The sequence below is a fragment of the Parambassis ranga genome, chromosome 22 (assembly GCF_900634625.1).
Source record: "Parambassis ranga chromosome 22, fParRan2.1, whole genome shotgun sequence".
Lineage (NCBI taxonomy): Eukaryota > Metazoa > Chordata > Actinopteri > Ambassidae > Parambassis > Parambassis ranga.
The window spans coordinates 8,901,930-8,926,612 of record NC_041042.1 but is presented as its reverse complement, the minus strand read 5'-3'; the positions used below and the strand labels follow the sequence as shown (position 1 = coordinate 8,926,612).

The window sequence follows — 24,683 nt, the reverse complement described above, 5'->3', positions numbered from 1 at the left end:
TAGGTTTACTTTCTGACTAAAAGCAGAAACAAATGGTCTGTTCCAGACTGAGAAGGGCCATCCTGTGAGAGAAGACTCCCTCGTCCAACCCTCCCACATTTTTGTGTTTGCTGATGACATCACGGCTCCTAATATTCCCGTTACTTCTTCTTGAGCGTCCTCCTCCTCCTCCTCATCATCATCATCATCATCACTACCAGCAGAGAGAGAGAGAGCTTCGCTCTTCAGCAGTGGTTTTAGCCTAGCTAGCTTGAAGTCACAGAGCTCCGCTGAAACAATTGTTTCTGTCAGACAGACACTGCTGCCTCTTTGTCCGCTCCCGCTGTACACACAGTCCGCTTACAGCACTCGGACCTCCTCGGGGAGAGAAAGCGCCTACTGGACTCCAGTGCGGTTAAAGAAAGGGGGCGGTGGAGTAGAAGAAGAAGAAGAAGAAGGACTGAGCTAAGTCGGGCGTGGTAGCAAAGGAAAAACTCATCTTTGTCAGAAAAACTTCAAAGTATCAGCCACAATGTCGCTGTCGGTACCGCAGAACGGAGTGAAGTCGGACAACGAGCCGGTTATCGAGCTGTTTGTGAAGGTAAGACTGCAGCGGGAGTCACCGGGGAGAAGTTTTAAAGACAGTGGGCTAAACCTCATCAATACACTGGGTAATACGCCTTATTTCTGTGAGGGGAAACAACTCTCATTCTGCTAACAACACAATTTATGCTAGAATTTGTATTTAAATGTAATTTTCTTCTTTTATATCCATAACCCTTTTCGCCTTTGTGGCCATGTGGAGCCTGCAGTGTCACCAGCAGGGCGGATGCAGCTTTTCCTCCCACCGTGGGGGAAAGACGAGCCTGCCATGCTGAAAACTGGGAGCTAACGCGTTAACAAAAGCTCTGCTGTGCTCCTCAAGAGGCCATTATTTGTTTCCCGTACATACATTTTACTCCTGTACTTTGATCGAGAAAATAGAAAATATTGTCCTGAACGTGCTGGAGATATGTTGAAGGTTCTTTCTGTTCAGCTTTTATGGGACACTGTGACAGACCCCAAACCTATGGTTTGAAGGCAAGTTTGATGTCTGGGCCACCATGTCACTTTTCAGTGTGCCACCAAAGATCAATAAAGGGCAGAAAAAGTTCATTCTGCTACATATTTCTATCGATCTTAAGTATCAAAGACAATTGTGGGATATTGCTATTGTACTGTATGTTACCACTCATTGTTATTCAGTGTTGTATAACTGTTTGAGTTGTTTTCCACTTCATTAGCATATATGAACATTATACTTGATGCATGATCTTCATATACTGTTTATGGTGTCAGCACTATAGTGCTACTGCTTTCCCACAAACCGGCCTAAATAGTTACTATGATGATGGTGGAGGGCACTGAATGGCTGTTTTCTTTATCCAGCCTGTTGCTTTCCAGGGCGGGAAAACGGCATTGAAAGGACAAGGGGGGAGACCCACACACTCACACTGGGAGAGGGGGCTGGGGTTGTGGGAGGAGGCTCTGGGGACCTGAATCAACTGGGAGCAAACTGTGGGCTGTAACCGATCAGGAGAGTGATGTTTGCAGCTCTGTGAAACATTGATAAAAGCTGCATATGAGAGTTAATACTTTCATGTCAGTTTTCCAGATTTTATTAGTATTTATTAGAAACACAAAATAAAACTCCTCTTTTTCTCATTGATTCTTAAAACAGAAGACTCTGTAGGGGGGCCACTGAAGAACAGAAGGCCTCTAAATGTAGAGGCAGAACAGATGGGAACAAACAAGCCAGTAGCACCATTTCTATAACTACCTTTCACAGCCTGCAGGAGAGGTTACATCATCTAGTGGTCTGGAAGGTTTACACTTGGCCAACTCTTCCCTCTCAGCTCCTCCCTCTTTGCACAGTGCATCCAGAAGTTTCTTCCAGTTTGTATTTTCTGGACACGTCTGTGTAAAGGTGTGAGCTATTCATTTCTATTGGCCTGTCAAAGCTCTGTGTCCTCTTCCCATCATCTGACATGTCCACATCTATTATTGATGCCGTTGTTGTCACTGTGCTGCATTAAACACAGTCATGGGACACAAAGGGAGGCATGCAGGTTGCCATAGGCACATCACTGTGAGCTGGGCCTCTGGGAACAGCTGATAACAAACTGTGTGCTCTACACATCAGTGTCAGATCTGTTAGGGCACTGCCACATATCCAAGCTGACTAATGACGCTTCTAAAACATGAGTTTCTATTTTGTCTATCTGTACAGATTGACCTGCAGCAACTGTTTATCCATTAATAGCAGTGCTTCTAGCAGTGTTTACAGCAACAGTTGTCATATTGCCATGGAAGCAGTGTTTTTACACCTTGGTCATCTTTGAGGGTGTGGAGGTGAAGCTTGTGATTGTCTGTATTTATTACTCTTGGTTAAACATAATGACTTTGTAACAGGGAGGAGCGACCTTTGACCGCATCACAATGCAGCAGATAAGAGGATTTTGCTCATCAGTCAGTAGCAGTCAGTCATGGTATGATGTGGAGGGTCGATCGATAGATAGTATGTTTTATGTACAGGCTCTTTCTCACTTTATAGCCACTCTAATCAACTGAATTATACTTTATTTTCATTGATGCTTATGTGTGTAATTCATGTCACTGAATCATTACTATTTGTATGTTTTCATTCAGTTTTTCACAGCTTTAATTAGAATCAGGCATGCAAGTGAGTCATTTTCCACCAGCATATGACCTGACTGTATGACAGTGAGCAGAATATTGATGAGTTAAGAGAAACAGGCAGGCTTTATCTCTGCTTGTGTATGCATCGGTTGGCTGAGGCTGCTCCAGGGTCACACGACTGGCTGCAGAGCCTTCTGCTCCTTCCAGACTTCCATACTCTTGCCAGCAGTGACAACAGCTCCAGTAAACATGCTTAAGAAGTGCTTTTAATTCTGGATGGCATAAAAGCCCATCTGTGTTTGTGTACGTCCTTAAGCACAGTCTCATGGGAACCGCAGAGAAAGAAAGGCATGCAACATGAGAGAGAGAGGGCCCCTAGCAATGCAATACTTCTGCAGGGATGATGAAATGTTATCAGTCCACTGAAGGAATAATTGCCTAGGGTGGATCTTTAAGTTTATCATTATGGTTCATGTGCAGCTCTTTGTAGGCATAAGGGCTCTCTTCATTATTGTACTTCCAGGCCCCTGGAGAAGCTGCTTGTGTCACTTTGCATGTTACACCACATTGATCTAAAGGTACAACCTCTTGTGGATAAATATAGCATCTTTCTAGGAACAATTCTAGGACTGTGTGCTTATTGTTTGCAGGTTTAAAATAAACCATTTTTCTCCCCCCCTGGGTGGTATTCTGGGCAACAGAGTGCTGCTTTTTATTGGAAAATCAATAGAGCAGTTTATTTTTCCCCAAGTACATAGCCTTGCTGCAGTCAGCGTCATGAGTTTGGGTACAAAGATTAATGGCTTGTTACTGTTGTAGAATGCTGTGCTTTGCTGTGGGCTCTTGTTGTTGCACAGTGAATTTGCTTCTGCAGCACCTGGTCTGTCACTGCTTTTTAACTGTATGGTTGACTGACTTTCTGGCCACTGGCCTGATCGATTTGGCAGCATGTTATTACACCAGTTCAAACAGGGGGCTTTGTAATAACTTATTGTATTTTTATGGAGTAGAAGTTTATTTTTGTGTCAACAGAATATAATCAGGATTAGGGACATTGCCTCTACATTATACAGTCCCCTTAAAGAGCATGATGGCCCTTTAGGATAGAATCACAGTCCATTGTAGGAATTTTAACTCTCGCCCATACTCATATGTTGTCCATATGGATACTTAAATTATTTTGAGACCTTCTGACAGCTGCCTACCCAGTGAATGACTCACCATGATGATGGACTGCCAGTTGCAGTCCACCATCTTGAACTGCATTTGGCAGCAATACTTGTCATTTCTGCTGTTTTTGAGATCTGCACAGAGCCACAACCTGGAGAAAATGGCTAACTGGTTCATGTGCATCTATGCCAAGCTGACAGGCTGCAGAATAAAACAAATATGACAAAACCCATTTGTAATAAGAAGGCAGACCACTTTTGCCACTGCTATGGAGACCACCTACACGATGAGGCATTCTCTAGAGCAGCAGCTGCTTGACATTGGGGACCACCACAACAGCAAAGTTAGGCAATAATTACTCTGAAAAACATATCATAAGGCAAAATAAGATTATTGTGCCAACAATCCTAGTTTGCCTTTATAAATGTTTCCAATATATGTTCATGCTTTCCAAAATGTCTACTCTAGAAAACCTTTGAAGGAGGTTAGGCTGGCTAGTCTCAATTCTGTAGCCTAGCCAGGAAGCTGATCACTGATTATGCCTTTTTCCTATGACCTCAGGGACAGAGAGAGTCTCAAGCCCAAAGACTTTAAGGACTTGATCCAAGAAAGCCTTAGATGATAGACCTGTGTGTTTTACTTGGTAACTAATAAGGTTGTAGAGGTTACTTCAGCAGTCATAGCCCACTGCATTAGGGTGCAGAAGAAAAACGAGCCTCTGACTCAACCTCTGAGTACGTGTGTGATCCCTTAAATGAGGAGAATATGCCATGCTCACTACACATGTAACTCAATCACTCTCAACATGATCCAGTCTGCTTGAGTTTCACAGGCTGTGGTCTTCCTATCAAAGCCCACTGAAGGGTGTGTAGAGTGACAAGGGACTTCTTTCTTGTCTCATCATTTTTTTTTATTTGCACATAGCACCATTTCTTCCAAGCTATTAACTTAAGTTATTCACCTTTTAACACTGATTTATCATTTATAATAAAAAAAGCTGGGACTGAAGTTACCAAGTATACCACATACATACACATGCCAAATATGCAAAGGGGTATGCAAGTGTTTTGCATGTTGTATTTTTATGATGTGTAAGGCATGGCACAGTGTACCACACTGGTACTAAAACACAACTTATTGGCAGGTCAAAGTGGACGCACTGTCCAGCCAGAATTGCTGATGAGGCCAGTGATTGTGTGGCCATGGTGCAGGCTTTTTCTGCCATGCATATCTGGCATATATGGTAATGGCATGCTGACATTGTGTTGGTGCCAATGGGTGGTTCGCAGCTGTCTAGACAAGACATTTGGTCTAAAGGAACTGCTACAGCGTTTATGACTGATTAATTTTGAAAAACCGTTAGATACTTGTAAATAATTGTTGCCCAGTCTAACATTCACAACATGGAGATTTTGTATGTGCAGGTGAGCAAGTGAGGAAGCTTAAGAATGATCTGGGGTCTACAAATTACTTAGTGGGGAGCTGAGGCAGACTTGTGTTTTTTTAAGACACTTGAAACAACAGCCAGAGTAAGGATAATTGTTGGTTCATGCTCGTCTCCCACATGGCTGTCTGTTTGTTTTTCCATCATTTTGGATTTGTATTACTCATCAACAACACTCATCCCTGACCTGGCTGTTTGTCTTATCTCTGCTGGACTAAGGCAGAATACAGTGGTTCTTAGATTATTGTCTTAGCTTACATCATTGTCGTAGCATGGTTATGCAGTAAGCCTCTTTTCAAAGTCAACCTCCAACTTTCCAGAAAATCTCACGGAGCAGTCCTGTGCTTCAGCACAATAGGTCTGTGTCTGACTGGAAGTCTTAACGTTTCCACTGAGTGATGTCAGCCTGAGTCAGAGCCACACCAAGGATGTGATGGTGTTTTCCATGTTCCAGTTGAATCAGTCTGCTCTGTACACACTCATCTTTCTGACCATGTGGTCAGAATTCTCATCACCCACCTATTCGGGCTCCTAGTCATTCAGGCATTGAGCCAAACCCCATTCTCTCAGGGCCAAAAGCTCTCAGTATTAGGTTCTGTAAAGTGGCATTGGCTGCTTGGTGGTATATATTCTGGCTTGGCTTTTTATTGTTGATCCATTTTGTCTCTAAAATGTCATAGAGCAAGATAAATACTGCACATATATACCACTGTCAGCATTAACAATCTGTTCATAGCCATAACCCCAGCTCACACCATATACTTCTCCAGCAAACACAGAGAGGTGTTGCCGTGATGCTACTATGACTGGCCCCTTTCAAACTGACATGCCTGCTGTGTGTTAGAGCAAGAGGAAAAAAGTTGGTGTGTTTCCTACATCCTCAAATCCTTATTCGGTCAAGTGTGGCTTGAACTTGCTGAGCAGCCCAACCAATTTAGAAAATGAGGTGTGTTGGGGAGGGGAAGGCATGGGCCACCCTGTTACTAAAATTAGCCTGTGAGCAGAGACTGGGAGGACCATGCCCAGCATGAACAAAATCCATTGTTTCTGAGTGCTGACTACTGTAACTGTGATCTCGTATTGATAATCTAGGAAAAGAATGTCAGTTGCAGAAAATGATGGGTGAGTCTGTTGATTATTGAAAAAGGGAGGTGGTCAGGATTGTGTTTTATGTTCCTGCTTGTAAAACGTTATAGGAGAGGACTTTAAAAGAATACCTTTGGTGCCTATAAAAAGGGCGCATACCTTCAAGTGTCATGGTCCATATAATGTAAGAGATATAATCAGTTAAAACTTACAATTATGTTCATTTTTGCTGAGATTTGTGGGTCATTACATCAGCAGTTATGTGAGCAAAGTCATAGGGGAAGTGATAAGAGGTATGACCTCACTGTGTAGACTGCCTCCCTGACTGTCAGAATCTCATTGTGCTTTAGCTGGGCCACACTGTCCTGGACACCAGCTCCTAGATAACATCCGACTTAAACATGACTCACACCCTCCACTGGGCAGCTGTGTGTGCTTGGCATTAAACAAACAAGCATCTGTTGACTCGCCACCCAGTAAGCCACAATAAACCTCGAAAGTCTCTTAGCAACTTACTGATTCTTGTGGAAGATATCAGAGACATATCTGGTCTGAATCTGTTGAAGACTGTGTAACTGTTTGTTTTTTGAAAATATTTTCAACTGATGTGTCTTGCCTTTTATGGGGCTGCTCAAACTGCTCTCACTTGGGTGTTTTATTGGGGTGTTTTTTTTTTTCTTTTTTTCTCCTCGCTAACTGATGACGTACCTAAAACTCTACAAAGAGAAAGTGCTTTGTGTTGTTGCTTTATAAAAGGTTCTCCACAAGCCTTTTTCTGAATGTCACACTATAATCGTGACCCTCTGGAAAGCATTAGTTGGGTTGATGTTTACAGGGGTGTCTTAACCCCTTTAGCCCTTAGGCTTCACATAACTGTGGATTTTTCACATTTGTTTGGGTCTATTTCAGACATTCTGTAGATAAATGAATAATTCTCTTTCTACTATTTCAGCAATTTTCATTGAGGATTACTTTACTTTAGTCCATACAGTAATATGACGGGGAGCTGTTCCATTAGTGCCGTGCGGAAATGCAGCTTCACCAGCATCATCACTAAAACTAAACAAAGCACCCTCTTCGGTGGGAGTAACAGGACATTTCTGGAATAGTTTCTCCCTCCTTTCTAAATGCCCAACCCCCCTCTGACTCCATAGAGGGGCCCAGGAAAGGGGGTGCGGAATAAAGCTGGAAGAGAAGGGGGAGGAAGAGGGGGAGGAGGAGGAGTATTAGGAGACAAGCTGTGTGCCAAAGAGCACACTGCCTCTGAAGCTTGATATCGGTCCTCTCCTCCCACTTCAAGCATCTATTACTGCTTGTGCTCCTTCTTGTCAGTTAGCACTACATATGATCCCTAATTTCCTCCCCATTTCCTGTAATATCTCAGTGTCTCTTGCTCTGTCTTTCCTTGCACAGCACATCTCTGCTGTCAGAGTCCTGGGCAGAAAACTGCAGTCTGCTTTGCTCCAGAGGGTCTCTGCCATGGCTGAGAGAACAGAGCGAGAGAAAGTAAAGTGTGAAATGTCTTTCTCAGCTGCTGTGGCCTTTATCAAGCACTTGAGGCTCAGAACTCAGATGAACTGGGCATGAAAGCAGTTCATTGTGTGAAGTACAGTTAGCATCTTTTGATTTACAAATTACATTCTGCTGTGTACTTTGCATTTTTGTCACTATCAAAAGAGAGCTCACATCAGACAGTTCACCTGTATATTGATAATCCCCTCCACTTTGTGTGCCCTGCTTTCCATGTCATATGTCCTGGCCATTGCCATGGGAACAGTTACTGTGCTGCATTACCACCCTTGATCCAGAACTGAATGGTTCTCTGTAGGTGTAGTGCTGCAGGGAAAATGGGAGTAATCATCCCATTGATGTCTTTCGGTTCCCCTGAGGATCGGCTAATGCTAGTACAGTCTGGTATTGGCCATGAACCATGATACCCCATGATACCCCAAAGCTTTATTTTGGAACTAAATCAAGCAATGTGAAAGGAGCACTTTCATTTGCTGAACAATGGCAGTGATCTAATCCAAGCTTTTCAGATATTGAATTCAGAGGGGTAGAGGGAGAGGACAGTTGCAGTACAATGGGAGCCAACAGACAGATCAAACAGAGCCATCCCACTGGGCGTCACGCAGAGGACAACAGCAGCTGGCCTGTCCATGCCAGCAAGAAGCTGCTGGACTGACTGAACTCTTCCAAACAAAGTCGTCTTTTGAGGACATATCAAAACTTCTCTGATATGACACATATTTATGTAAGATATACGTTAAAACTGATAAGTATCTTAGCAACATTTGCATATCTGAATAACGTTTCGGAATTTATGCACAGTTGATTGTGTGTCATTGCCTTACTCCTACAGATACTAAGCTTTGCATACAATAATAAGGACTACAGGCGAGAGATTCTATGAATAGGAAATGAGTAGTGACTGACAGCACGAGGAAGGCAAAAACGGCATTCAGACGCTTCACCAAGCTCTGCTTTAGTAATACAGTGAAAGAAGAAGTGCATTCCTGAGCAGCAATACTTGAATGACCTCCATACTTGTCCTTGTAAACAGAATGGCATACCTCAAAGACTTGGTATCCACAGTTCCTTATTCTGAGCCAAGTCTCTGATAGACATTGTAAAATAATGCATGTGATGGTAAAATACATTTTATATGACATTTATCTTTAATCAGTTTCACAGGAATGGCTCTTTTGTCATGTTGTTTTAGAGGGGTTGTAAACGTCCACCAGTGAGTGTAACAGACTTCATTAAGAGACCTTGCAAAGCATGCTTAATTAAATTAAATGCTTATTCTACCTTCTGGTGTGGAATCTGTGAGCAAAGTGTGAATTCAGAGGGAAAGAACAGAGCACAGGACAAAGAGATGAATGCCTGCTAGGAAGATAAAGTTACAGTATCTCTGACAGTTTGAAGCATCCCTGTGTAACATTTGATTGCTGCAGTAGGAGACAGGGAGGCTGTTCTGTAGCATTTCCCTACATCAGCTTTTAAATGTAGTGATTTTAATTTAAAGCTCAAATCTCTTCTTCCCTTCCCAGTCTTTGGTCCGTTGCCGACCAGTGTGAGTTTGTCATTAATTTGGAAGGCACACGCCACTTCAGTTGAACTCATTCCCATCACTGCTAAGCCTTGTGTTTGTGCAGTCTAGCTAAAGAGGAAACAAGAGGCCATGTGAGCCTTAATCACTCCATAAGTTTCCTGTTACTCTCAGACAGTGGTCCTGCAGATTAATGGAGGGGAAGTGTGCTGAAGCCTTTAAAACAAGGGGGTCAGTTCTCCACTGCTTCCCTTCTACTTGAGTCTTTTTGAGGGCATCCTGAAAGAGTCTGAAATAAAACCTCTCTGGGTGAGTGCTGTAAAGCGCCCTGGGCCATAAAGGTTCTACAACAGAGATGTGATCTTTGTCAAGATTATCAGGACCTGTTTCTGTTTCTGCTTCAATTCTAAGCCAAGTGCTATCAGTGATCTTTTAGGATCATTTTCTATTGTGCTTTATGCCTGCATGAATTAAATGTGGGATGTTCCCCCCACCCTTCGCGTATTTAATCCTCAGGAATGATACCTGCATCATATTGCTTTTGATAATTTACTAAATTATCTGTCTTGTTTATTTAAGGCGGGAAGTGATGGCGAGAGCATCGGGAACTGCCCGTTCTCCCAGAGGCTCTTCATGATACTGTGGCTTAAAGGTGTTGTCTTCAACGTCACCACTGTGGACCTCAAAAGGTGAGTCTTCCTTCTGATCCATGCTTTCTGACAATCTCTCTCTCCCTCTTTGTTAGACTTTTAGTGCTTTCCTGGGTGTTTCCATAAAGGCTTCAGCCACCCTGTAATGCTTTGATCCAGCTCCACCTCTTACATGGTCACTGCTTCCCCACTGCTTATTTGGTTTTCCCATGACCCCTTCCCAAGCTGGAGAAAATTGGAGAAAAATAAACATAAAGACTCTGGAGAGGCTATTTTAAGGTTTTTTGACTCTGCTCACTTCCTGCCTAGATTTTGGTGGGCAACATGTTATTTTTTTTTACCACTGGGATCAGAAAATGATGATCCTCTGCAATTTTGACTGTGATTTTATTTTTCCTCCCAGCTGCAAGCAAATGTGCTTGTGGATTCCAGAAGCTCCAGAAACTCTTCACCCTAAACCCACTACTTTATGTCTGTATGATTCATCCGAATGCTCTCTAAATGTTTTTCCACTTGAAGCCAGACAAGTGCCAGATTATTTTCAGCCTTGTCGAATGGTCAGATGGATGTCTGGCTTCTATGGTCTTTCCTCATCATGGCTGTGTGATTCAGAGAATGGAGTTTACGTGTGCCTTATTCCAAAGTGTGATTTGTCCATTTTGCAACGTGGTAATCACTGGGCATCTCCTCCTCAAGGAAGAGAAGCACATGGTGTGTTTTTTTTATAGCTCGAAAGGAATAGCCATTTGACTAGTTATTTGGTTTTCATGCATGCCTGCACATTTACAATGTGTGCATAGGTTTTGCGTATATTTGCATACACGAGCAGAGGGGATGTAACATAAAACACACGGTGTGTGTCATTCCTCTTTAGCAGGGATCTTCTTTGCCGGTGGCCCTGAAACATCCCACGTTTTCACCATCTGAACGTTCACTCTTTATAAAAGAACAGATTGTGGCTTTGTGCCTATAGTATGTGTGTTTTTGGCCTATAGTATCTGTTATCTTGAGTCAACAGAAAATGGCTGTATTGCAAAAGGTGGCGTGTGTGTCACATTTAAGGTACTTTTATCATAGTATTTGCATGGAAGACTGTGTTTAACCTGTTGAACAACATGCAGTCCCTACACATAAATCAATGTTTTTGTTTCCTGATCATCTTGTCATAGCTCATGGCTGTCGTGTTAATTTTTGTTTCTGTGACTCTCAAGCAGCCACTTACCAACTCCTTCATGATATCACTGCCACCATTTCCTATCTGCGTGCCAAAGAGCTGAAGTCATTTCCCCCTTTTTTGTGCCCTTAAATGGCTTGTTGCAACACTCAGCTACCATTGTGTTCTCCGCCACAACAAAAATCTGGGGTCTTTGTATTGACTAATATTCATGCAATCCACTGGCTTATAATACACTTACAGTCTATCAGCTGTATTTCATGTTGCTTTAATTCTGAAGCTATTTAGGAGGCTGTTCTGCAGATTTTAGTCAGCTGTGTTCACACTACTCATTCAACACATGCTCATTTCTGTTTTTGTGTGTCAGTGTCATCTGCCTGCCAGAGACATCTGTTACAAGATGTGCTTGTTTGAAGGCCACAAAGAGAATGGGACACTAACATACTCACAAACACACACACATCGTTAAAGACACAGCAGCTTAAGCTTGAGGAAGAGAGCTGGACAAAGTTGGTTACTCATACATGGGGATTAAAGATAGTTTTACTTTCTAAATCCACCTTGCTGCTGGATTGGTTTTCCACTCCTTGGATCACTGACATTTCTCCACTTTGTCTCCCAGGAAGCCTGCAGACCTCCAGAACCTGGCCCCTGGCACACATCCGCCCTTTATCACCTTCAACGGCGAGGTCAAAACTGACGTCAACAAGATCGAGGAATTTCTTGAGGATGTCCTCTGCCCACCCAAGTGAGTGCTTTCTTATCCCTGTGGTAACAGCTTGCCATATGCATAGACTAAATCATACATGTAGATTGGAGGCAGAAGAATTTTGTGGATGTAGGTTTATACAAGGTTTTCAATATCATATTTTTTTGTTGTTAACTATTCTCATGTATATGCCCAAATGAAGAATGCCTTTCTAGTAAATATTTACCTGATTTGGAAGTACATTGCCTATTATAAATGAATAGTTTGAGAGGTGCGTTAAAAAGACAATAGAAAATGTGTTGTTGGCTTTCCTAATTGGGCAAAAATTATAAGTATGAACACTCCTTCACCCCTATTTCATATGAATGTATGTTAACTTGCATGAGTGTGTGTGTGTGCAGGTACATCAAGCTTGGTGCAAGACATCCTGAGTCAAACACAGCTGGCATGGACATCTTTGCCAAGTTTTCTGCATTCATCAAGAACTCAAAACCAGATGCAAATGAGGGTAAGTTATTTTTCCCTTTGTTTACACTCACTCCTCATTATACATGTTCAGTGGTAGTAGCAGATATTTAGAGACCTTCCAGTTGTCTGGGGAGTGTTCTCTGGTTGCCAGGCAACTGTATTGGTAGCCCTGCCCCGATTGGTGCATTCTGACCTGACTCAGGAACACAGAGCTTTTGTTCTGCTGCCTCCTCCTGTCCTTTCGTTCACCGTCTCACCTGGAGCTTTCCTGTAAACCACGCAGCAGCTATCCAGAGAATTTCATTCTATGAACCTGTAAAAGAAAAGGCCATATCAGTAACTTAACAGTTAAGATGATTAAAAGAGTATGGAAACTATGAAGTCTATTATTTAGAGGTTTCTTTTGCATCCTGGGTAGAGAAATGTGGAATGTTATCCTGTTAGGATGTTTATGGAAGCCAAAAAAAGAGATTTTATACCACCCTGGGAAAATATTGAACCACAGGGAGCTGGACGTGAAAGCCAAGGCTATGTCAACAGAGTCAGAGGCTGAATCTCATGGTTCACTGATAAGAGCTCTCCAAGGTAACTATTCCACTGTTGACCTACAGAATCCACCGTGCTCTTGTCATATTTTCTACAATAGAAGTTGTTGTTAATGAATAATCTATAGATGGATGGACATGGGAGGAGGGCACAGTATCACAGGGACAATCAAATGTATTTATTTTGAAGTATGTTACAGCACCGGGTTATTGTATCATACTCTTATTACAACAAATTGTGCTAAATGTACAAAATTTCAAAATGTCTGTAAGTTGTAATGTACACGTGTTTTTGATTAAATGCTGCCCCCAAGTGGTTGATCAGTATATAGGCGAGACAGGTGTGGCTAAGCGCCTCTGGAAGGAGTAGGTTGTATTTTAATGCTGAATACGATGCTTTTGTGCCTTTTTGCAGCTCTGGAGCGCGGCCTGCTGAAGACCCTGCAGAAGCTGGACGAGTATCTTCGCTCACCACTGCCTGATGAGATTGACCACAACAGCATAGAAGACGTCAAGGTGTCTAACCGCAGTTTCCTGGATGGAGATGAGATGACCCTGGCTGACTGTAATCTGCTGCCAAAGTTGCACATTGTAAAGGTGAGGAACATCACTGACATATCATCAGGTTGGCATGAGCGAACAGAAGCTGTCGTTGGAAAGGTAGAATAAGATGATAAATTAAGATGATAATTGGAAAATGAATCACACATGTAACAGGACATTTTAGTTGGCTCAAGGTGTTCTTATTTTTGATGCAAACATAATATATGTAATAAAGCTTATAGTTTACTTAGTGGTGTCTTCTGCACCTGATTTATGACTTTCAAACCCCCAACTTTTCCTTTAGGTGGTGGCAAAGAAGTACAGAGGCTTCGACATCCCCAAAGAGATGACAGCCATCTGGAGGTACCTGAATAATGCCTACAGACGTGAAGAGTTCACCAACACCTGCCCCAGTGACAAGGAGATCGAGATCGCCTACGGAGATGTAGCTAAAAGGCTTGTCAACTAAGCTTCACCGCCTCCATCCTTCACCTCCATAACTCCCCCCCTCCATCTACACTCCCTTACGCTGCCCACTCCTCAGCACCAGGACTGATGTGCTCATTCACGAGAAAGAAAAAACTCTGGACTTCTTTTCCTTCTCTTTTCATCTAGAGCAAACCCCCAATGCATGAAGACTTCGTTATTGTTTTTGTTCCTCCGGTTTTTATGAAGGTTTCTTTAGTTAAATCGATATTGGTCACCCTTGCTCCATGTTTTATCAATAATCGCTCATATTTTTCATTTGCTGATGAATGTTTTAAGGTGATGAAGAAGCAGCCACACGTGTGCATCAGTGCTTATCAATGTTGGGAACGTCATCAAACACGCTTCCTGATAAGTGACCTTCAAGCTGACTTTCTCCCTTAACGCAGGGAAAAGATTAGTTGTTATTTTTCTGTTCTATTTCTTTCTTTGGTTGCTATAAAACAAACACTGAGAAGCTTTGTTCCTGTCCTTTGGCTTATTAAGAGATGTTGTAAACAGTGTTTAAGCTTCAGTGTTTTTGGCTCCAAGTATTTGACAGGTTTAAGTAGAAGCTGAAGGTAATCCAGACCTGAGTGGTGGACATATCAAGCAAGAAATGCTTTATTTTAATGTTGAGTTGTTTAAAATAAATCAAAATAATTGTAACTGCAGGTAAAGCTACCTGGTATCTATGCTCTGATTTCCTTAATGCCTTTTAATGGGCAAATATCTTGTAGCTCAGCTCAGTAGAATTGTAGGAAATTTCCTGTACCAGCTGCAGAAGCAACAGAAATATTCAACTATATGTAGCTTGCAGACAACGAGGTGTCTCATTAATCACCACATTGCCATAGAAAAATCTGTTTTAAGCAGTGGCACGCTGACTTTTCTCATGTCAGACATGATGGAAAATCTTCAAGCTGTTCATGCTGACTGTAGCAGTAGTTTAGATGAAACATCATGGATCAACCCGGGGCACATTATTTTGGTGTCACTTTGGATTGGACCACTCTGGCAGGTCAGAAAAAAAACACACTCACAAGGAGAGGAGATGAAGATATTAATGACAAAATAAATGAAGTAAAGTAGCAATGAAACAACACCTGATCAAACATCTTTCTTCAGTATGTAGATTGATCTCTAAGGTAGCGAATGTATATTAATGATACGGTAGCTCCAAAAAGTGCTTTACAGTGGATAAAGCAAAACCTGTTTTGTTTTTTCCCATTTGCCATGTTTTTTGTATTTGTTAATGAAACAAATCTGATTTAAGGAAAGGAATTGTAAATATTTGTTTTCATTGCTCAGATTTAAATGTGTAAATTTCATTTTGAGGAAAAAAATAGGCCATTTCTGACCTGCTTGGATTTAAATTCTTGATGCAGCATCTCCTCTTTGCCTTACTTGTTTTCTCTGCAGATGTTTTGCAGGAAGGTTCTTTTTCCAAGGGGTTCATGTCATTAAAGCATTGTACAAAGAAAATATCCAAGCTATGTCATGGCTTTTTTTAACATTATTGACTGAAATAAACTTGTTATTGGCATTCAATTTGTGTTGTTCTATAATCCCTCAACGTTGTTATACATCTGTTTTGTCTGTTTACTGTGTGTGTTAGCTTCCATTAGTATTTTTGAAAAACATGTCATATGTGTTATTTTTTTCAGTTTACATTCTGATCCATGTGGACTGTGACTAAAACAGAAACGTTTGGGAACCCTTGGGCTGAAGCATGATTGTTTACAGCTCTCTTTATCTGCATGGAATGTCTCACGTGGGTGTCCACCCACTGTGGGCTCTATCTCCCCCCCTAGAAGACACCCTCTCGCAGTAAGGGTGATGATGTTTTTCAGCCAATTCCCTGCTGTTTCGACACACAAACAAGTCTATTCTGCAGGGCTTATTACAGCCAAAGTTTTGCAAGAGAAGAGAAGAAAAAGGTGTGGGGGCGTACAGTTTTGGATGCCCTCCAGATCATTAAAGTGTCATGTTTCAGCCTCAGACATTCTCTGCTCCCTCCTTACTGGTGAATGCTGAGAGGAAACCCACCCAGACACAAATATACGTGTGTGTGTTTGTGTGTGAATTTGAGGTAAACAAAGGCTGGCCATCATTCAGACCACAGTGATTACAAGCAGGGCGAGTGTATTAGTGTAATTGGGTAATGAAGGTGAGGCCAGGAGGGGTTGTGTGTTGTTTCTCAAACATGTTGACAGAGTATATGTGTGTATACCCATTCATATATGTTTATGAGGACCACTTTCAGCCTCTAGAATTGAGGACACGTTTGAAAAGTGAGGACATTCTGGCAGGTTTTCGCTTCTGGACAGACCTTCAAAGGGCCGTTTGAGGGTAAAAAGGGTTGGTTTTTGAGTTAAGGTTAGAATTAAGCTGAGGTTAGGGTGTAGGAGCAGAAGCAGAGCTATAATACACACCATGAGAGGGAGCCAACAAGTCAGCTAATACACAAAGAAGGAAAAGGCACTTTCTTTGTTAGGATGAGGATAAATTCCCCAGTATGCGGCGATATACATATGAATTGTTGCAATCACACTTTTAGTTTTCAGGGTATTCACCTGGCCGTGCAATCAATAGCTCAGTGGAGCCATTTCTCTTTGGCATTGACTCTTTCTCTGCATCAGTTCAGTTTGCAGCTTTACACAACACCCATTTATACAGCTGACTAAATATTTACACTGGTAAAGTAGCTCGCTCAAGGGTACACAGTGATATCCCTGCTGGGTTTTGGACCTACAATGTGTGAAAACCCTTCTTTGCATATGGACTCTGTGCACCTGACATTTGATGTGGCTGTCGGTCTGCTCGTATTTGATTTTCCCTGCTGATTGACAGCATGTAGACAGTTCACAGGCAGAGTAAGATTATTCCAATTTCTTATTAGTTTATTTGCTGCAAAGCAATCAAACTTTAGATATTTATTTTTCTAAATGGTAGTTGTATCCATGGTCATAATTTCCCCTTTTACATACATTCTATTTTATGAGAGTTTTATTTAAAGAAAATACGTTTTCAGCGCTAGTCTTCAGAGTTCACCGGGTTCTGCGGAGAAAGTCTGTCATCGGGATTGATGTTTATAATAATTTTAAAAGACAGACTTCCTAGACAAATGATAAATGATATTCAACATATGGCCTAAGGGCCAAATCAAGCAAACAGGAGTGATTATTGGCCCTCAACCTATCATATGCACACACACACACACACCTCGCCTCTTAGTGATTTCTGAACAGTAAGTAATTTTAAGAATTCAATGTAAAATATATAAATAAATACTTGAAGGAAGAAATCTTTGGCTTTTATTTTGCCATCTCTTACCTTACTGAGTTAATTTAACCGTTTAGTGCCTGTTTATCTGAAAAGAAAAGATTGTGACCCATGCATATAGATATAGTCATAGCCCATGGATCCATACCACTAGTCACACACACACACAAGTTTGTATTAAACAAAAACAACACAGCTTTATGTCGGACAGCCTGTGAGGTCCAGACTCCCATGTTATAGGAGCCAGAGGACCGAGGAACAGTGCAGCACAGACAGTATGCGGTGATAACCATAATGATGATTATATGGTCACAGAGGTATGTGTTTCCTATTTTGCAACATTCAGGCACACCTTAATAAAACACAAAAGCTGTCGAAACACACTGTAAAACAGTACGTGTGACTTGTGAATGAACTTAATAGTGGACGTATTCCACTCAGTTGGAGCCATGTTGGCTCAAAGGCAGGATACTGGCACACATAAAGGGAACACAGACATAATTAATGTTATTAGTTCCACCGTTGTTTTCCCTGCTATGTAAAGTTATAATGTACACTGAGTGATACAGATGAATGGCTAGTTAGAATTAGCACATGACAACAGGTAATGAGCCATTGGTGGGAAGGTAGCATTGTTTTGGCACGGATGGAACTCCATACAGCCAGCCTGCCACAGGCCACACGCCACGTTTTACTGCTGCTGCTGCTGCTGTTTATTGTTGTTGGACAACAACAGCATGCCTGTCAGGGTGTCTGCAGACCTCACAGCCCCCATAATGCTTTCCATAGCCTTTATCTGCTCCTTACATCTTCACTCATGTTGGCCTTTATTCAGAAAATATGTTGGCATCAGCTCCGTCCACATGTCTGCGTCTGGTTAGCCTGGAGCTGCGAGGGCCTACGACGCAGCGCTGATCCTGCAACAAGGTGCGTTTTTCTTGCCAAACCTCTCCTGGTCGTACAAGCTGTCACTGACCCATCATCTCATGTATCTTTTTTTTCTGCCAGTAACACAAGGTTTTTTGTGTCTGGTGGCAACTTGGCCGTGTGTCTTAATACTCTGAAAAAGAAACGTCAATATGCTAAGAGTGATGCAGAGTGGCACGCTGGAGGAAAGCGTGAAACTCGAGAATATTCCTAATATTTGGCTTTCAGATGCAATAAATATCAATAGTTTGGCGGTATACTCAGTGTGGAGGCTGTAATAAAGGTTTCTGGTGTTGAGACTGTATTTTAAAGGTTTAGTTCACCCAAATTACCACATTTTAAAATCAGTTTCTGCTACCATTAAAAACAGGTGACAAATGGCAGCCCGTGTAAATCACACAGGAGCAATTATATGACAAGTAATGGTGGATCTTATTTTGAAAACAACTTCATTTTTTTATGTTAAGATGATTACCAGTTGTGTACAGCTTTTTAAATATATGTGTGATTGACTGACAGAAAGTGAGCCACAGTCAAGTCTTTGGGTGATTATGGAGAAAGTGTAAAGTCCATAACTTTAGAACACACAAATAGACAACTTAAAACTGTCCACAGTAGTCTTCTGATATCAAGTCTTCCTGTTCAGAAATCAGGGACTTTAATTTTAGGTGATTAAAACATCTTCTTTTCTACATTTTTGGGGGAAAATGCTTTATTATGAAACACGAGTTAACCGAGCTGATCATCAGTGTGTGTTCTTCTTCAGAGGATGCCATCCAATGTTTGGGGCAGCCAGTTTCATTATAATCCAAATGGAACTCATAGTGGAGTTCATTGTGCCATCAGCCACCTCATCAACATCTCAGACCACTGAGCAACAGCCCAGCTTATCGGCTGCGCTCCAGTGCCTGCAGTCAACCAGTCAGGGTGGATTTTGTGTGCTCACATTGTTTATTTTAGCCCTCATTAAAATGTGGTAGTTTGGCTTTCTCTCTCCGGGGCTCGGTGGCTACTGTGGTGGGGAGATAGGGGACTGTGGTGGACCCCCTTGGGCGACCAACAAAAAGCTGCCTCACCCCCTTTCCCCTGCTTGCCACTCACCCCATCTGGGTCCTGCAGTCACACCCTGTGGCAGAGCTGCGGTTAACTGCAGCTGTTGGCTGGTAAAGAGGCACAGTGAGGGTTCAATGATGCAAGTACAAGTGTTATTCAGCAGAACACCACTAGAGGGTACTCAGCCACAGTAAGCCAAAAGAGGGGGGAACGCTCAAAGCTGGCAGTGGCTCTTCTCTCAGGGATTTGTTCTTATCTCCTTTACATGGTCAGCACTTTTTCACAGGAAGCTTTAGAGGTAGAGGTGGTGGTGTGTGTGTGTATGTGTGTGAGATAAAGAGAGATTTGGGACTTAAAGTGAGTACTTTTAAAGAGAAAATGTTGTCAGCTGTGGACTTGAAAGACACCTTGTGACGTCAGGGTTTCATGCCACCAGCAGCCTTTGTACAAGTTGTTTTGTCTTTATGAAACTACAATGGTGGCCTGTTTTATTTTGTCTGTGGCAGAAAAACTATTAGACATAAAAGACTTTGTTCTGTGAGCAGCCACACCCCGACCTTAGCTCCACACAGAGCAAAATTCACCTTGCCGTTTATGCTACATTAGTGTGTCAGAGCCTGCGGCAAATTTCTGTCTGGTATGTGGTGGAATATTGCAGTGTCTATGCGGTTGTGTAGTAGTCTGTGTCTCTATGTGTGTATTTTTATAATGCACCATGCTTTTGTTGTTCTTTTAAGGAATCGGGAAACGTCTGTTGGGTATCTTGATAATCCCAGGTGTGTGTGCGTAACAGAGTGTGTGTGTGTGTGTGTGTGTGTGTGTGTGTGTGTGTGCATGTCTTTGTGCTAAAGTGAACTAGCAGGTTCCCTTTCAGAGTTATATAGCGCAACTGGAGGGAGAGAGCAGAGAGGTCTTTGAAGTTTTGGGTTCTGCCATCCGTCTCCAGCTCGCAGGCTTTCTTTTCATGCCAGCCACTGCAGAGGCCTTTAAAGAGAAACACCCCAGCTGGCTCCTCCCTGCCATGTCGCCATGGTAAAATGACAACAGACTACACTCACGTGCCCTTTACTGACAATAAAACCTCTCTCTGTTTTGATTTCATCTTTTGTTCAGGCTGTGTTGTCTCTAGGTGCACAGTGGGTAGGTGCAGCAAACCAACATACTGCAGTACAGTAGCAGCCTGGAGCAATGTTAATGGACACATCTGATCTGTCCATGCTGCAGGTGCTGGCCCTCCGTGTGTCTCTGTGATCTAAAGCAGAGTGTCTCCTTTACTCGCCAGCAGCCTGTAGACGATGCTATGACATTTAGCTTTAACACTGGAGGAGGAAAGCAGCTGCAGGAGGATGAGGGGAGATGTATTGATTGCCCTTAGCTGCTCTTTCATAGACTGTGTGCATGGTTTGTGTTGGCTAAGGCCTCTAGCCTAATGGCTTTTAGACTTCCATTAGGTCGTTGCAGGCAGCATGGTTTAAGTAAGTAACAAAAGGCTCTGTCAGAATGCTTTAAGCATTAATAAGACAGTTAGTGTTACTTCTCCAGCCTGCCAGCTCATCAGGAACTCACAAGTCGTGATCATAAAGCCAAAAGGCTGGTTTACTGTCGTCATTTTGAGCATTTTATCTGGCTTCGCTCTTCCTGGTAAGACCAGAGCTGGATTAACTTTTAAACTTTTGGGAATTTGCTCGATTGAGCAGTGAAAGCTGCGGCTCACTCACCCCGTAAACTTGCAGTGTCCTGGACTTGCGTGCAGTAAAAGTCCTGTCTTACACTTACAAATGTGAAGAAGTGCCAGGAGCTCTGAACATTTGTATGGTTCTCTTAATGAGGAGAGACCTATGGCTCGATACAGGGAGAGAGGCTTAGTAGGAACGGGGTCAGAAGTGCATTGTTTGGTGTTGTATGGCAACAGACCTGCAGGCTTAAAAGGCAGCGTCGGCTGGAGTCAGAGTTTTTTGTGTTTTCTGGTTCTGCTTTTAAAGCCATCTTGTTTTTATAAAAGTTGTTTATTAGTAGCAAGGTCCTTCTATTTGTGGGGAAAGGCGCTGTGACTTACACTGTTTCAAAGAACTGCAGAAGAACTGTTTGATGGTACACACATTGGCATTATTATACTCACAGATAAATGTACACACACACACTGCCACTCCCATATCATATTGGTTTTGTCCTTTTTCTCTGGATGTGTGCTGTCTCAACAAGCTCCCCCTGTTTCCCCCTGGTCTGTCTTTAATGCCACCGTGTCCCTGCAATCCCTCAAAGTCCTGGGCTTTAATGCATCGGTTACCATATTTTTCCACCAAGATGACTGTCGCTTGCCGGGAAAAAGCTGCACATTGTGTATGTGCGTGCATGCACTTGTGCCATTTTTGGACAAGTCCCTGTGTTCTCTCTGCACCAGTGCTCCAGCTACGGAAGCCTCCTGGGTCCATTTCTTCTGCGGCTGGACCGCATACCCCAGGATCCTGCTTTGGTTGGAAGTGTGTCTGTTTTTTTTCCAGCCATCATAAAGAAGACAAACACCCCTACTGTCTCCCCATCCTATATTAACAGGCTGTGTTTGGCCCTGAACTGGCCATAATACGTCCTCTCTGGGTTGCTGCTGGTTACAGTAAAAATCAACACCTCTTCTGCCCGAGCTGAGAATTTTCAACATGCATATCCAGTTTCCCTGATGTGCACTTGGCCTGCTCAGTCAACAGGAGCCCATGAGGACCTGTATCTATAGCCATGAAGGCTAGTTAATTAGCATAAAATCTTCAAGCTTCAATTTCAGGCGGTAGTTCGTGGAATAGTTGTGCATTTCATTCAGCTTCCTTACATTTTCACATATCGTTTTAGTTTAGTTTAGTATTTTGTTTTCAGGATTCCCTCCTTCACTGTCTATGCCACCCGAGGCATATCTCAGTGTTGCTCCACAGCTCCAGTCTGGCCTCTTGTTGGTTGGCTGCTTTGTGGTCTGCCAACCAAGCAAAGGGAACAATAGAAGGCCAGAACAATGAGCTGGCTGCAGATCAGTAGGGGCCCACTTGGCCTCTCCCAGACGCTATGTCTTATTTCCTTTTTGATTACTCACGCCTGCCTGATGAGCGGCACACTCACACTCCTCTGTGTCTGCCTGCCTATGAGAGCAATCACAAAGAAAAGGCTTTTTGTAGAAGACTGGTTTTGATTTGGAGGCTGGAATGCCTTTGTGATAATGTCGCAAGATCTGTTGGCAGGGGTGTGATGGATGTGTGTGTGAGACAAAAGGAGAAAAGTTGAGAAGTAGCGTTTTGATGTGTATGTGTTCATGATTCAGAGACATTCAGGTGTTTTTAGTGCTGTGTGAGTGTGTGTTGGAGGGTTTTTCTTTGCTGAGCTTCCAGGATCTGCTCATAAACAGCCTTTAAACGAGGGAATAGTAGTGCTGGTCAGACTCTTTTGCCACCCAAGCGTGCGGCTTGCCTGCTGAGGGCAGGGCTCCCTTTACCTTGGCCCTCACTAGTTACCCGCCACTGCTTGTAACTCCCCCCTCACCACCACCTGGCCGGAGGTAGGAAATCAAACCAATTACGGTTGTATTTAAAGAAAATTGGAGCAGGGCTGGGAAAAGTGGGGGCATTTCCAAAAACCCCCCAAAAAGGCCCACTCAGAATACAAGGTTACTGGAGCAGTAACGATTTTAGAAAAATAGAGGAGAAATGTATTTTTTACACTTTATTGTATGATGAGTAATTTTTTTTAATCTCAATAAAATCAGTTATCTACCTTACCTACCAAATGTGCCAAAAAATGTCTTTCGGTGTCATCACTAATCTGCTTCTGTGAGAGAGATTGATGGATTTTGCTCCCTAGTGGATCTGTGTGATGGATGGTTTTTAAGGACTGACTGTGTTTATGCTCAGGTCTGCCATGCCCTGCTGCGAGTGGCCTGCCAGAAGGCCGCACTTCATAATGTGGATGCATCTGCCAAGACGTCCTAGAAGCTAAATCCTCCTTGGCTTGCTCTGCTGCTGCAGCCCCTGCTGAGGTACAGCATAGGGTCTCTCATAAAGCACAAACACCTGTAGGGTAAAGTCTATGCATGTGTGCAGTCCCTTTGCCAGTAGTGTGTCACAGTCTGAAGCCATCTTTACAGCCAAGAAGCTTGTCTGGGATCAGTTGTGTAATTGCCACCTCCTGATCTGATGTATTCTCTCAGTTTTACCTCCCTCTCTCTCTGATCCTCCTCCTCACTGTCATCTTTCAGGAAAACCCCCTCATTACCAGGCCCCAAATGTAAATGCTTCATTTTCCATCACCCCACAATCCCCTCTTTGTTCCATGGCCCATTTGGCTGTTATATCTCAGCAATTATTCCTAAATCTGAATCTGCTCCCTAACAGACTTCTCCAGATACTTGAAAGATATTTTCCTCCTTCATCCTCCTCTCTGCCCTATGGGCAACAACAAAAGGAACAGAAATTAAGGTGTCTGGTGTCTGCAGGCCAATGCACACATGCAACAATTTGCAGGATGCATGTGTGTTAAACCCACACACCCACATATACCCTCATACCCAATGATACGCCTCTATCCACAGGTGCATGCATAGAAAACAAGAAAAGAAAACACACAAAAAGTGTTTACTTCACATACATACACCATAAAGAGTGTAAGATGATCTCCCATTAAGGATGAAAACAAACCAGTGAGTGGGAGGTGTCCCCTGAGGAAGTCCACAGTCACTATAGTGGAACCATGGGAACTGTTCAGCAGAGGCCTGCAGGGCAACATCAGCCAGACACAGGGGTGTGTAACGTTGCCACACACACACTGCAAACTGGAGACAGGAACACCAAAGTGATGGCTTTTAGTCACCTCACCTGTCTAACAGATACAAAGGCTCATACTTTATCGGTTGTCAGCAGGAGCTTGATTTATTCAGACCCGGCTTTGGTTGTCTTGATGTTTGACAATCAAAGTGCCAAAATAGCACCAACAATAAAACTGCCTATAAAGGGAAGAATGATATTGTAAGAAATGTGTTGACAGATTTGTTGTTGTTGTGTGTTGTGACACTAAAGAGATTGAGGGGAAAAGATGTTGTAATGTTGTCATTGTGACTGGTGGTGGAGTGTTTAGAGTGTTTATGGGCAGTTGTGGTGCTTCAGATGATTTTTGTACAGCCACATACACCCTTACTGGTAAAAGGACGTTGATGCAGATGAGTAAGCAGTCCCAGAATCACATTGACCTTTGCGGGGGTAATAATATTTGAATCAAACTCTAGAAGGCCTCTGACTTTTGCTGCAATAGGAGCTAGAAATAAAAGAGCAGCACAGCTTTTAATGACCATCCATGTTCCCATGTGATCCTAAACAGACTCGAGCAGTCATTCTCATCTCACTCACTGCTTGTGCACATGGATGAAAAAAGTAAGGCAGATAGAAAGATAGAAAGTGTGTATGTGAACTGAAAATTTAGCAAGTT

At 42.8% G+C, this 24,683-nt stretch overlaps 1 protein-coding gene across 1 annotated transcript; it reads left to right on the top strand.

Moving 5' to 3' along the window:
• Window positions 1-159: 159 nt before the first annotated feature.
• clic4 (chloride intracellular channel 4) lies at window positions 160-15,302 on the top strand. Its single transcript, XM_028395287.1, has 6 exons — window positions 160-580; window positions 9,990-10,099; window positions 11,857-11,982; window positions 12,345-12,451; window positions 13,372-13,553; window positions 13,804-15,302. The coding sequence occupies exons 1-6, from the start codon at window positions 512-514 to the stop codon at window positions 13,966-13,968; spliced, it is 759 nt and encodes a 252-aa protein (XP_028251088.1). The 5' UTR covers window positions 160-511; the 3' UTR covers window positions 13,969-15,302.
• The last annotated feature ends 9,381 nt before the right edge of the window (window positions 15,303-24,683 follow it).

Excerpts from the sequence above, each read along its gene's own strand:
- clic4 (XM_028395287.1), top strand. The coding sequence starts at position 512 with ATGTCGCTGTCGGTACCGCAGAACGGAGTGAAGTCGGACAACGAGCCG. Across the intron at positions 581-9,989 it reads TTATCGAGCTGTTTGTGAAG|GCGGGAAGTGATGGCGAGAG; the intron begins GTAAGACTGCAG and ends TGTTTATTTAAG. Across the intron at positions 11,983-12,344 it reads GATGTCCTCTGCCCACCCAA|GTACATCAAGCTTGGTGCAA; the intron begins GTGAGTGCTTTC and ends GTGTGTGTGCAG.